Below are 14,924 nucleotides of genomic sequence, written 5' to 3'. Positions count from 1 at the left end.
AAGGAAAAATATTTAGTTTGAATTTTAGCATAATATTTCTATTGCCATCTAAACCAGCTGGAGACCTTCCTTTGACTTCCATGAACATGAGTATAATAAATGGATGAATATTCAGTTTTTATTTTTTTTAAGATGTCCTTGAGAGCTTTATTTTAGCCTTAATCTTTTTGGTGAGCAATGAACTAGTTAGGAACTGGCAAGACAAAAACAGAGCCGAGTGGAAAATTTAAATTCTCCATTCTTTGTGTTTCAGAGAAAACTTTTCCTGGATGTCTTGGAATTTTTTAATGTCATTTTGCTCTGGATTTCTCTTCTTTTCTGGCTGCTTCTTCATCTCTCAGTTTCTCAGTAGGACAAATTATTAAAATTGCTCCTGATGCTTGCTCTGGTGGGATTTTTGGTCCACTCCCAGGGCAGCTGTAGCTTCCCTGAAGCAATTGGGGGAATTCAAGTGCTTTTGGGATGGGGAAATTTGGGGAATAATCCCCACCTGTAAAAGGAAGAGGAGAGGAATTCACATTTCCATTTTTTTCCACATGGTGCCTGCTGAGCTCCTCCACTTGGGTGAGCTCTGCCATCTCCTCTGGAGAGAAGGAAATTGAATTTTTCCATCATTTTTGGGGTGGTTTATGATGTGTGATGGCCAAACATCCCTAACTATTCCCAGATGGATACTGGGAAGGAAGAGGATGGACAGTGAGGAGATGTAAAAATTAATATAAAAAGCTTGGCTGTCCCATGGATATTCCAAGTTTTTCTGGGCTTGGAGGCCAGCAAAGGAGTACTCTGGTGATGGATGTTCTTTCAGTGGAGTGCCTTTGGAATGGGGAAATTTGGGGAATAATACCTAAGGAAGAGGAGAGAATTCACATTTCCATTTCTGCCTGAGTTTCCCACATGGTCTCTGCTGAGCTCCTCCACTCCTGTGAGCTCTGCCATCTCCTCTGGGGCAAAGAAATTGAGTTTTTCCATCATCTTTGGGGTGGTTTTATTGTGTTTGATGTTCCCAGATGGATAAGGGAAAGAAAGAGGATGGACAGTGTAGTGTGGCAAGGAGATTTAAAAATTAATATAAAAAGCTTGGCTGTCCCATGGATATTCCAAGTTTCTCTGGGCTTGGAGGCCAGCAAAGGAGTACTCTGGTGATGGATGTTCTTTCAGTAGGGTGCCTTTGGAATGGGGAAATTTGGGGAATAATACCTAAGGAAGAGGAGAGAATTCACATTTCCATTTCTGCCTGAGTTTCCCACATGGTCTCTGCTGAGCTCCTCCACTTGGGTGAGCTCTGCCACCTCCTCTGGGGAGAAGGAAATTGATTTCCCATCATTTTTGGGGTGGTTTTATGATGTGTGATGGCCAAACATCCCTAACTATTCCCAGATGGATACTGGGAAGGAAGAGGATGGACAGTGAGGAGATTTAAAAATTAATATAAAAAGCTTGGCTGTTCATGGATATTGCAAGTTTTTCTGGGCTTGGAGGCCAGCAAAGGAGTACTCTGGTGATGGATGTTCTTTCAGTAGAGTGCCTTTGGAATGGGGAAATTTGGGGAATAATACCTAAGGAAGAGGAGAGAATTCACATTTCCATTTCTGCCTGAGTTTCCCACATGGTCTCTGCTGAGCTCCTCCACTTGGGTGAGCTCTGCCACCTCCTCTGGGGAGAAGGAAATTGATTTCCCATCATTTTTGGGGTGGTTTTATGATGTGTGATGGCCAAACATCCCTAACTATTCCCAGATGGATACTGGGAAGGAAGAGGATGGACAGTGAGGAGATTTAAAAATTAATATAAAAAGCTTGGCTGTTCATGGATATTGCAAGTTTTTCTGGGCTTGGAGGCCAGCAAAGGAGTACTCTGGTGATGGATGTTCTTTCAGTAGAGTGCCTTTGGAATGGGGAAATTTGGGGAATAATCCCCACCTGCCAAAGACAGAAGAGAGGAATTCACATTTCCATTTCTGCCTGAGTTTCCCATGTGGTGTCTGCTGAGCTCCTCACTCCTGTGAGCTCTGCCATCTCCTCTGGGGAGAAGGAAATTGGGTTTTTCCAACATTTTTGGGGTGGTTTATGATGTGTGATGGCCAAACATCCGTAACTATTCCCAGATGGATACTGGGAAGGAAGAAGATGGACAGTGAGGAGATGTAAAAATTAATATAAAAAGCTTGGCTGTCCCATGGACATTCCAAGTTTTTCTGGGCTTGGAGGCCAGCAAAGGAATACTCTGGTGATGGATGTTCTTTTAGTAGAGTGCCTTTGGAATGGGGAAATTTGGGGAATAATCCCCACCTGCCAAAGACAGAAGAGAGGAATTCACATTTCCATTTCTGCCTGAGTTTCCCACATGGTCTCTTGGGTGAGCTCTGCCATCTCTGGAGAGAAGGAAATTGGGTTTTTCCATCATTTTTGGGGTGGTTTATGATGTGTGATGGCCAAACTTCCCCAACTGTTCCCAGATGGATACTGGGAAGGAAGAAGCACAGTGTAATGTGGCAAATGAGGAGATGTAAAAATGAATATAAAAAGCTTGGCTGTCCCATGGATATTCCAAGTTTTTCTGGGCTTGGAGGCCAGCAAAGGAATACTCTGGTGATGGATGTTCTTTCAGTAGGATGCCTTTCGAATGGGGAAATTTGGGGAATCATACCAAAGGAAGAGGAGAGGAATTCTCATTTCCATTTCTGCCTGAGTTTCCCACATGGTCTCTGCTGAGCTCCTCCACTTGGGTGAGCTCTGCCACCTCCTCTGGAGAGAAGGAAATTGGGTTTTTCCATAATTTTTGGGGTGGTTTATGATGTGTGATGGCCAAACTTTCCCAACTGTTCCCAGATGGATACTGGGAAGGAAGAAGCACAGTGTAATGTGGCAAATGAGGAGATGTAAAAATTATTATAAAAAGCTTGGCTGTCCCATGGATAAGGGAAAGATTTCCAAGTTTTTCTGGGCTTGGAGGCCAGCAAAGGAGTACTCTGGTGATGGATGTTCTTTCAGCAGAGTTAATATTTACTGGTACTGAGGGAGCAGCCCTGGGCTGGGCTGGCTGCTCGCTGCATCTTTGCTTTTAATTTTTAATGTTTGGTTGACGGGTTTGTTCTGAACCCAGACCCTGAAGTGCAAGCAAATGTCTTATTTCACTGACAGCACCCTCAGTTAGCAGGGAATGGGTTTTTAAATTTTATTTTAAACCTCTGCGTGCCAAACATGCTCTTTCCAGTTTCTTACAACATCAGCACTGAGAGTTTGGAAGCTGCAGAGGGATGCCATAATTTATTTATTAGGAACTGGAAATCTCTGGTAAATAGAAAACCAACTGGGAGGGATGCACAGGGAGAGTGTTGCTTTTGGGCACTGATTTGTCGTTCCTGGTGGGTTTTGTGTGTGTTTGGGTTTTGTTCACGTTTATTTTTAGGATGGAAAAGAAAATTAGGGAATTTCAGTGATGTCAGCTGGTCATTATTTCATATATTCAAATGGTGTAGCCACAGGACATAGCCCTTGTGCAGACTGAAGGATGAGGTCTCCTAAGCTTTTTCAGGCATGAGTTTAAACAAATTAAATTTAAGCCATTTTCTCCCCATTTGCTGAATTTGGAATAATGGGGGTTTTTTTTTGGTGTCTGTGTAATGGAAAGAATAGCAACCATCAAACAGCATTGTCACTATCTTCTTCTAACACTTTTCTACTTAATAATCCTCTTATTTGGGGATAAACCATGCTTTGATTTTTATTTAAGAACTGTGTCTTCACTAACTTGTTTTATACATACGCTTCATATTTGAAGGCTGCACATTCAATCTGATTTATTTGGATGTCGGACCCTTCTATATAATTTATTTGGGAATAAAAATAAAGAAATATTAAAATATTACTTCAAGGTTTTCTGCTGTAGAAGAGTTTTAAGGCTAAAATCATCCTGGGATTCAGACCTTCCCCTGATCCAGGAGGAAAATTATTGTATTTGTGGGGTTCCCAGACAAAGGGAGGAATTGTGAAGGCGTTCACAGGGGTCCCAGGTTAAGGGAAGGGACAAGGATCTGACTCCATGTTTCAGAAGGCTGATTTATTATTTTATGATATATATTACATTAAAACTATACTAAAAGAATAGAAGAAAGGATTTCATCAGAAGGCTAGCTAAGAATAGAACAGGAAAGAATGATAACAAAGGTTTGTGGCTCGGCTCTCTGTCCGAGCCAGCTGACTGTGATTGGCCATTAATTAGAAACAACCACACAAGACCAATCCCAGATGCACCTGTTGCATTCCACAGCAGCAGATAATCATTGTTTACATTTTGTTCCTGAGGCCTCTCAGCTTCTCAGGAGGAAAAATCCTAAGGAAAGGATTTTTCATAAAAGATGTCTGTGACAAGGAATGATGACTCTGACTCCATGTTCTCAGAAGGCTAATTTATTATTTTATGATGCTATATTATATTAAAGAACACTAAACTAAACTATTCTAAAGAATACAGAAAGGATACAGACAGAAGGCTAAAAGATAATAATGAAAACTTGTGACTCCTTTCAGAGTCCTGACACAGCTTGGCTCTGATTGGTCATTAAGTCAAAACAATTCCCATGAAACCAATGAAACAATCACCAGTTGGATAAACAATCTCCAACCACATCCCAAAGCAGCCAAACACAGGAGAAGCAAATGAGACAATATTGTTTTCCTTTTTCTCTGAGGCTCCTCAGCTTCCCAGGAGAAGAAATCCTGGGCAAAGGGATTTTTCAGAAATTATGATTGTCACAGAAAATTGCAAAATGGAATGAAATGATGGCGAGAGTTGAATGAATGGATGTGTAAATACTGTCCCCTGTTTTCCCCCCAGGTGTCAGCAGTGGATTCCCTGGAGGGTCCCCTCCTGCAGGTGGAGGGGCTGAGCGACCTGAGGCTGGAGCTGCACAGCAAGAAGATGAACCTGCACCTGGTGCTGATCGACGAGCTGCACCGGCACCTCTACATCCGCTCCACCAACCGCGTGGGGCAGCGCGGCCGCGCCAGAGCCCGCCTCGGGTGCGACACCCCCGACACCCCAAAGTGCATCTCTGCCCTGGGTCTGGGTCTGGAAAGCCAGGAGTCTGCTGAGGGAGGCAGGAGCCTCCCCTGAAATGGAAACTCTAAACCCTCTCCCTCCAAATTGTTATCATTCTGAAGTTAAGGGGCTCTCAGGCAAAGATATGGGAGCGGGAATAGCAGTTCTTTTATAGGAAAATTAAAATACAAATATATTAGTACAAAAAAATCACTGACAGAGTCAGAAATTTATATATATAAATTTATATCTATAATTTATATATACTCTGTGAGTCAGGGTATTGGTGGCAATCCATCTTGGTTTGGAAAGCCAGGTGTCTGCTGAGGGAGCCAGGAGCCTCCCCTGAAATTGGAACTCTAAACCCCCTCCCTCCAAATTGTTATAATTCTGAAGTTAAGGGGCTCTCAGGCAAAGATATGGGAGCAGGAATAACAGTTCTTTTATAGGAAAATTAAAATACAAATAGTACAAAAAAAACCTGACAGAGTCAGAAATTACCTGACAGCCTGTGGGTCAGTATTGGTGGGAATCCGTCTTGGTTTGGAAAGCCAGGTGTCTGCTGAGGGAGGCAGGAGCCTCCCCTGAAATGGAAACTCTAAACCCCCTCCCTCCAAATTGTTATAATTCTGAAGTTAAGGGGCTCTCAGGCAAAGATATGGAAGCGGGAATAGCAGTTCTTTTATAGGAAAATTAAAATACAAATATAATAGTACAAAAAGAACCTGACAGAGTCAGAAATTACCTGACACTCTGTGGGTCAGGGTATTGATGGCAATCTGTCTTGGTTTGGAAAGCCAGGTGTCTGCTGAGGGAGCCAGGAGCCTCCCCTGAAATGGAAACTCTAAACCCCCTCCCTCCAAATTGTTATAATTCTGAAGTTAAGGGGCTCTCAGGCAAAGATATGGGAGCGGGAATAGCAGTTCTTTTATGGGAAAATGAAAATACAAATATAATAGTACAAAAAGAACCTGACAGAGTCAGAAATTACCTGACAACCTGGTAATTTGGTATTGGTGGCAATCTGTCTTGGTTTGGAAAGCCAGGTGTCTGCTGAGGGAGGCAGGAGCCTCCCCTGAAATGGAAACTCTAAACCCCCTCCCTCCAAAATGTTATAATTCTGAAGTTAAGGGGCTCTCAGGCAAAGATATGGGAGCGGGAATAGCAGTTCTTTTATAGGAAAATTAAAATACAAATATAATAGTACAAAAAAAACCTGACAGAATCAGAAATTACCTGACACTCTGTGGGTCAGGGTATTGATGGCAATCTGTCTTGGTTTGGAAAGCCAGGTGTCTGCTGAGGAAGCCAGGAGCCTCCCCTGAAATGGAGAATGTAAACCCCCTCCCTCCAAATTGTTAAAATTCTGAAGTTAAGGGGCTCTCAGGCAAAGATATGGGAGCGGGAATAGCAGTTCTTTTAGAGGAAAATTAAAATACAAATATAATAGTACAAATATAATAGTACAAAATATAATAGTACAAAAAAATCACTGACAGAGTCAGAAATTTATATATATAAATTTATATATATAATTTATATATACCCTGTGAGTCAGGGTATTGGTGGCAATCCGTCTTGGTTTGGAAAGCCAGGTGTCTGCTGAGGGAGCCAGGAGCCTCCCCTAAAATGGAGAATGCAAACCCCTTCCCTCCAAATTGTTATAATTTTGAAATTAAGGGGCTCTTTCTCCTCTCTTGGGAGCAGGAACAAGAGTTTACTAGGAAAATTAAAATACAAATATAATAGTACAAAAAAAACCTGACAGAGTCAGAAATTACCTAACAACCTATGGGTCAGGGTATTGGTGGCAATCTCTCCTGGTTTGAACTGACAGATGTCTGCTAAGGAAGGCAGGAGCCTGTCCTGAAATGGAAAATGCAAACCCCCCCTCCCTCTGAATTATTATAAATTTGAAATTAAGGGGCTCTCAGGCAAAGATATGGGAGCAGGAATAACAGTTCTTTATTAGGGAAAATTAAAATACAAATGCAATAGTACAAAAAACAATTGACAGAATCAGAAATTACCTGACACCCTATGGGTCAGGGTATTAGTGCAATCTGTCTTGGATTGAAAAGAACTGCTAAGGAAGGCAGAAGCCTCCTCTAAAATGGAGAATGCAAAACCCCTCCCTCTGAATTATTATAATTTTGAAATTAAGGAGCTCTCAGGCAAAGATGTGGGAATAGGAATAAGAGTTTACTAGTAAAATTAAAATACAAATATAATAGTATAAAAAACACTGCCAGAGTCAGAAATTACCTGACAGCCTGTGGGTCAGTATTGGTGGCAGTCTGTCTTGGTTTGAAAAGCCAGGTGTCTGCTGAGGAAGGCAGGAGCCTCTCCTGAAATGGAAAATGTAAACCCCCTCCCTCTGAATTATTATAATTTTTGAAATTAAGGAGCTCTCATGCAAAGATACAAGAGTAGGAATAACAGTTTTTTTATTAGGAAAAAGAAATTAAAAGAAAATATAAAAATACAAATGTAATAGTACAAAACACCACTGCCAGAGTGAGAGCAGGAGCTGCCAGCCTGTGGGTCAGGGTGATGGCACAGTCCCATTCCATGGGGGCTCAGCCCTCCTGTACCAAATTTACAGGGAACCCCCACTGAGGGCAGAGAATGATGAGGAGGACTCCGTGGATATCAGAATGCTAATTAATTACTTTATTATACTATATTATTCTATACTATATTACATTACATCTAAACTGGATCTGCCAAGCACTCAGCTCTGCACACACTGCACAGAATCTGTGACTGTCACCAACAGTCCTGACACACACACACACCTGGTCCTGGCAGGCCAAGGAACCAAAACACCATCACTGTGGGTAACCCATCTCAATATTGCATTCTACTTTGGCACAAACACAGGCACAGCAAATGATAAGAATTGTTTTTCCTTTCTCTGCGGTTCAGAGAATGTGAAACCCAGAAATATCCTTGGGAAGAACTGTGCCTTGCTTTTCTCTGTGGAATGTGGTGGCACCCCTGCAGTGCCAGCTGTGGCTCTGCTGCAGCAGGGATCCTGCACAAGGGGGGAGTTTTCCTCTGCAGCTCCAGGGCTGCTGCAGATGGGCCTGGGCTCCCTCTGGCCATGCAGGGCAGCAGAAAGCTGCTCCTCTGGCAATGCAGGGGGCAAAGGCTGCTGTGCTGTGCCAGGCTCAGATTGGATCCAGGTAGGAATGCTTGGCTCCTCCCCTGGGCGGAGCATCTCCCCATGGGATGCTGGGATTGGATCAGCCCTGCAGGGACACTCAGTGGCCATGGACAGCAGAGATCTCCTGGAGGGAGGGTTGGCTGTGGGAGAGATAAAGCAAAAACTGCCCCATGGACAGAGAGAACTGCCCCACCTCTGACAGATGGCAAATAGAACACACACCCCCATTTCCAGCCCAAGACACATGCAAATCCCTCAGCACTGTGGCTCTGGAGAGCAGAAAATTCAGATTTGTTGATGCATCTCCAAGCTTGTTTGCATTTCTTTCACTTTTCTCAGCGTTTCTCTTTTTTTTGGTTGGGGTTTTGCTGCTTCCCACAGCTCCTCTGTGCATTCTCTCCCTTTCCTGATCTTATCCCTCTCCTACAAATGTCATGTTCATGAGGCTCAGGTCAGGGAAAAGCTGCTCATTTTTTAGGAAATATCCACAATTTAAAAGCCTCCCAACCAATGTGATGAGATGAAGGCCACAATACTTCAGTGTCTGAGCTGAAATGTGTTGGTTTCGATGTGTTCCAAGGTGTTTTAAAGGTGTTGGAACTTCTTACCTGCTTGGTGCCTGTTGTCACTGAAAATTTAATTAATATAGGCCATTTTCCCCTGAATTTCCTAATTCTGAGTTGTTTCAGGGAAGGAAGAAAGTGTCTGGAAAAGAGAGAGGCAGTTTTGGGAGATAATTTTTGCACAGTAGGAGAGGTGGGGAGCCAAAGGGGAGCCAGCACTTTGATAGAGATACAAAGAAAAGATAAATCAACATTTTATTATGAGAATGAATAAAAATCTGCATGCCAAAAATACAAGGCAAGATAGCCAGTTGCATCAAATGAATTTATGAAAGAAAGGATTGGTTGAAATTGAAATTTCTAGGAAGGAGGGTTGCTAGCAAGTCATCAATCTCTTCCTTACTCGTCTTAATTAAAAACAGCCACAAAGCTTTGGTGTACCCAGACTGGGGGACTGCTAATTAACTGCATTTTGTGGCTTTATGGGGACTTTTCTCTCACTCTGGATTCTCTTTTTTTCACTTTTCCTGATGCACATTGTGGATATTTGATAACACCAGCTCTTGCAGCAAGGGTGGCTGGTTGCTTTCGGTGGTTCTTCTGCAGGATACCAACCTTAACCCTTGTTTTTTCCCATTTCCATGAGCATTTTGACCTCTAAGCAAACATCCTGAGCTCCATTGTAGGAGCCTTCCACATTTCTTTCCCCTAAAAATGATTTCTTGCCTGTGTCCCCCTGCCACATCCAGCAGCTGGGGCAGGGGGACACATTTTTGGCAACTAATACGATGTGAATTTTTAAATCTTTTAATTTTTGAGTCAGAAGTTTCATTTGGGAAGGGATGTACATGGGTGGGGTCAAAACAGGAAAAAGGGCAGGAAAAAAGGGTGGAGGTTTCTGGAGGGAATAAAGAAGTTTGGAGGATTAGAAGTTGACAGAAGGCCTGGAAATGGGAACATCTATTAGGCTTAATCTGTTTCTTAGGCTTAAAATGTAAGGAATCAGTGGATATTTGTTGTGAATAAATATTATAAATAATAATAATCTGTTTGCTTTAATTCTTTTTCCTCCCACAGGTCTCTCGTGAAAGACTCCTCTCCTGTGCCTCTGATGGATGTCACCAATTTATCCACACCTCGGAAATTCCTTGAGACTTCCCAGTTCAGTACTCCTGGAAGCTCCAGCAGTGAGTATTTAAGCATTTATATAAGTATTTCATAAGTATTTAAGCCATATGTATTCATTTGTAGATTTTCACCTGATTTTGCTGGAGCAGGAGGAGACAAATCATCCCCTCATGCCTCAGGGGAGACAAAAACCTTTGAGGTGATTTTGCAGTGTCACAGAACGAGTGGGTGCTGTGTCCAGTGGCAAAACTTGGCTTTTTTTACCTCATGGAAAATCATCTTTTCCCTCTCCAGCTTCTTAAACACGCTCAGTTTCCTGTGCCTGTTCTCACCTTGGTGGTGTTCTTGATCTCTTGAGCAGCAGAGATTTGCAGTGGGTTCATTCTGTGTGCTTTCCTCAGCATTATTTACTGCAGGCAGCCAGGTTGGTGGAGATATTACTGAAGTTTTTTATTGTGTGGGAGCCAAAAGGTCAAATCTGTTCCTTGTGGGAGCTTTGTAACTTTGACTAAAGGTCTGGCTGTACACAGGAATAATCTGGGGCTGATCTTTTATTCCTGTTACTGAAACAAACAGCAAGGAAAACTCTTTTTCACCGGGGGCTTTTGTCTGAGCTTTTGGAAGGGCTGCAGAGAGGGGAAATTAATCTTTGTATTGTTTCAGGAGATTAATAAGTGGGGTTGTCCTTGATGAATAATACAAAAGTGACCTCCAGTCTCTTCCCCTTTTCAAACCTGACTGTTTCAGTATGCCTCAAATGCAGAGAATATTTCCTTCTCTGCATTAATTCTTTTGTCCTTTTGTTTCTGGTTCTGTCACACTTGCCTCCCAGATTGTTCTGTCTGATTATTCTTATCTTCTGCTCCTGGAGGGGTTTTGTTCTTCAGCTCTGCTCCTGCCAGGCTGGTTCTTGGAGCCTGGGGCTGTTTTTCTGTGTCCTGCAGGTTTGGGAGGAGTCACAAATTTCCAGAGCTGGAAACTGCACAAAATATGGAAGAGAAAATGAAAATAGATGAAAATTGAAAATATGAAAATTCTGAGGGAGAAACTCAAGAATTCCTGTTCTGCTCTATGATCAGTGGGAAGTTCAGTTCAGTTTTCTTGCAAAAGATCACAGGATTTTGAGGAACTGAGGAAATAAACCACAAAAACCTGAATCCCAGCCTCACTGGAAATAGAGTAATATGAGTTGGAACTAAAAGACCACCTAGTTCCAAGCCCTCAAAATGTTAAAATACTCATTTTTCAGTGATATTGACAGTGTCTGCTACTTTCTCCCCCTAAAATATTGCTTTTCTGTATAGTAATAAAACCCAAAATGTCTGAAATTATGGAGCTGATGGGGATCTCCCACCTCACAGCTGGGGAACTTGCAGCCTGGGGCTGTTTTTCTGTGTCCTGCAGGTTTCTGAGGAATCACAAACTTCCAGAGCTGGAAACTGCAGCCTGCTCATTCAAAATCTGGAAGAGAAAATGAAAATAGATGAAAATTGAAAATATGAAAACTCTGAGGGAGAAACTCAAGAATTCCTGTTTTTCTCCATGATCAGTGGGAAGTTCAGTTCAGTTTTCTTGCAAAAGATCACAGGATTTTGAGGAACTGAGGAAATAAACCACAAAAACCTGAATCCCAGCCTCACTGGAAATAGAATAGTTTAGGTTGGAAGACATTGAAAAGACCACCTAGTTCCAACCCCTCTAAATGTTAAAATACTCATTTTTCAATGATACTGACAGTGTCTGCTACTTTCTCCCCCTAAAATATTGCTCTTCTGTATAGTAAGAAAACCCAAAAGGTCTGAAATTATGGAGCTGATGGGGATCTCCCACCTCACAGCTGGGGAACTTGGAGCCTGGGGCTGTTTTTCTGTGTCCTGCAGGTTTGGGAGGAGTCACAAACTTCCAGAGCTGGAAACTGCACAAAATATGGAAGAGAAAATGAAAAGATATGAAAATTGAAAATATGAAAACTCTGAGGGAGAAACTCAAGAATTCCTGTTTTTCTCCGTGATCAGTGGGAAGTTCAGTTCAATTTTCTTGCAAAAGATCACAGGATTTTGAGGAACTGAGGAAATAAACCACAAAAACCTGAATCCCAGCCTCACTGGAAATAGAATACTTTGGGTTGGAAGGGATCTAAAAGACCACCTAGTTCCAAGCCCTCTAAATGTTAAAATACTCATTTTTCAGTGATATTGACAGTGTCTGCTACTTCCTCCCTCTAAAATATTGCTCTTCTGTATAGTAATAAAACCCAAAAGATCTGAAATTATGGAGCTGATGGGGATCTCCCACCTCACAGCTGGGGAACTCGGAGCCTGGGGCTGTTTTTCTGTGTCCGGCAGGTTTCTGAGGAATCGCAAACTTCCAGAGCTGGAAACTGCAGCCTGCTCACTCAGCATCTGGAGGACAAAATGAAAATATATGAAAATTGAAAATTCTGAGGGAAAAACTCAAGAATTCCTGTTCTGCTCCGTGATCAGTGGGAAGTTCAGTTCAGTTTTCTTGCAAAAGATCACAGGATTTTGAGGAACTGAGGAAATAAACCACAAAAACCTGAATCCCAGCCTCACTGGAAATAGAATAATATGAGTTGGAACTAAAAGACCACCTAGTTCCAACCCCTTTAAATGTTAAAATACTAATTTTTGAGTGATATTTAGAGTGTCTGCTACTTTCTCCCCCTAAAATATTGCTCTTCTGTATAGTAAGAAAACCCAAAAGGTCTGAAATTATGGAGCTGATGGGGATCTCCCACCTCACAGCTGGGAACTCGGAGCCTGGGGCTGTTTTTCTGTGTCCTGCAGGTTTCTGAGGAATCACAAACTTCCAGAGCTGGAAACTGCAGCCTGCTCATTCAAAATCTGGAAGAGAAAATGAAAATAGATGAAAATTGAAAATATGAAAATTCTGAGGGAGAAACTCAAGAATTCCTGTTCTGCTCTATGATCAGTGGGAAGTTCAGTTCCGTTTTCTTGCAAAAGATCACAGGATTTTGAGGAACTGAGGAAATAAACCACAAAAACCTGAATACCAGCCTCACTGGAAATAGAATAATATGGGCTGGACAGGATCTAAAAGACCATCTAGTTCCAACCCCTTTAAATGTTAAAATACTAATTTTTGAGTGATATTTAGAGTGTCTGCTACTTCCTCCCCCTAAAATATTGCTCCTCTGTATAGTAAGAAAACCCAAAAGATTTGAAATTATGGAGCTGATGGGGATCTCCCACCTCACAGCTGGGGAACAAAGCAGGAGATCCCTCCTGATATTTTTATTTAGCAGATCTCTTCTTTCTGTTCTCACCCAATGCACCAGAAAATCTCTTCCTTGGCTCCTCCTTGTGCTCTGCATCACTCCCTGAAGTGCTGGGCAAGTGTCCCTCAGCCTGGCAAAGATGTGGATTCTAACAGAAAACATTTGATCTGCATCAAACGTGCATATGGTTCTGCTTCAAGTGCACAATGTACTTATGTAGATTTTTTTTTTTTCCCCTGTAATTTTATTTAAAAGTAGCCTTTTCCAGGACTGCACAACGAGCTGAGAATTTCAAACTTATGCCTATGCATAGCAAAAGCTGTTTCTGCCTGTAGTCACTTAAGTTCTTTTGGCTTTTTTATTGATGAAACAAAAGTGTCTGTGCATATTAATGGGTGCCATTCTAAAGCACTGACTCATTCATCCCATCCCAGCGAAGATGCCAAAATTTGGAGTCCTTCCTGCTCTCCCTTCCCAGAGGAGATGTTACCTTGTGCTGTAGAATCTTTATAAGGAAATTAAAGCTGTTCCTGCCGCACGTAAAACAAACAAATCCTTTGGAAATGCTCACCTGAGGATTGGAGATGTGGCAGCTCACCAGTAACACTTTCCCTTCATGCCACTTCACAGAAATGAATTTATAATTCTCTGCTTGAACTTGCTGTACTCTGAAGGGTATTTGGGAAGGTTCTTGCTTTGCCAGGCTCTTCCTGGAACTCTAAAAGGTGCTCACAAACCCAAGGGTGCCTTTTCCTGGGAAATCTGGGACAATATTTCATAGAAATCCAGCAGGAGATGAGCTGGTAGTGACAATAAATCCTGCTGTGGGTGGGATTTGTAGATTTTATGTTGAATTGTTAATTTTTTTGCTAATTAATTGCTATTTATTTATTTCTATTTATTTATAATGGTTTTTGGAGCAGGGTGGTGGTTCTAAGGCCAGGTCTAGGATCTGCTCCTGGCTCTCTTTATTCAAGAACCAGAGACTTCTCCACATGTGGAGACCTCCAAAGCAGAATATCCAATTTTCAAGGTGAATCTAAAAAATGCCATTGTGCCAGTTTGTTGTCACAGGTGCCTCTACTCCAAACGTGCTCAAAAGATTTCTTCTCTTCTTATGGCCTGGGTAAATTGCCTTTATCAATTTTTTCTTAGAATTGAATGATCTGGGGATGTGTTTGAGGAAGGAAAGGGAAAATCAAGGAGATTTTTAGATCCATGTGGTGAAAGCCAGGACAGTAACACATAATTGCTCTTTCTGTGTAATTTCATGACTTGTTCCTGTGTGTGGTCCCAATATCAGATAACTGGCTACAGTCCACTTATTTTTTATTTGGAGACTTAATTTTGGTGCTTGTATAGATGAGGAGGATTTTGAAGTGGGTTTTCTTCTGGGTTTGGTAGTGATGCAGAGCAGAAAATTCCCCAAATCTTCCAAGGACCCATTTCTGCAGGAGCTGCCCATTTGTAGCTCCATGAACGTGTCAGAACAAGGATTCAGCACCAGGAATTAGCAGGTGATGTTCCTTCAAATCTGAAATTGTGCTTTTGGGCCACCAGGAACTCGTGTGCTTTTCTCTGGGAGGATTGAAGGTACAGAGGATATCACCAGAAGGTGACATTTTGTGCCTCTGTCCCAGTCATTGTCACAGGTGCTCCTATTCCAAATGTGCTCAACAAATCTTTAAAAGATTTCTTCTCTTCATATGGCCTGGGTAAATTGCCTTTATAAATTTATTTTTTTTTAGAATTGAATGATCTG

The 14,924-nt window shown here is 42.0% G+C and overlaps 1 protein-coding gene across 1 annotated transcript in view; it reads left to right on the top strand.

Moving 5' to 3' along the window:
• The window catches only part of EXOC4 (exocyst complex component 4), a 438,637-nt gene that overhangs the window by 47,521 nt on the left and 376,192 nt on the right, over window positions 1-14,924 (top strand). Inside the window, exons 4-5 of the mRNA XM_074538663.1 lie at window positions 4,840-5,024; window positions 9,853-9,962. Coding sequence (XP_074394764.1) covers window positions 4,840-5,024; window positions 9,853-9,962 — 295 coding nt within the window. The remainder of the gene's footprint in view (window positions 1-4,839; window positions 5,025-9,852; window positions 9,963-14,924) is intronic.

The sequence above is a fragment of the Zonotrichia albicollis genome, chromosome 4 (assembly GCF_047830755.1).
Source record: "Zonotrichia albicollis isolate bZonAlb1 chromosome 4, bZonAlb1.hap1, whole genome shotgun sequence".
NCBI classification, from domain to species: domain Eukaryota; kingdom Metazoa; phylum Chordata; class Aves; order Passeriformes; family Passerellidae; genus Zonotrichia; species Zonotrichia albicollis.
The sequence above is the reverse complement of the archived record's forward strand: the minus strand, read 5'-3'. Positions and strand labels throughout refer to the sequence as shown.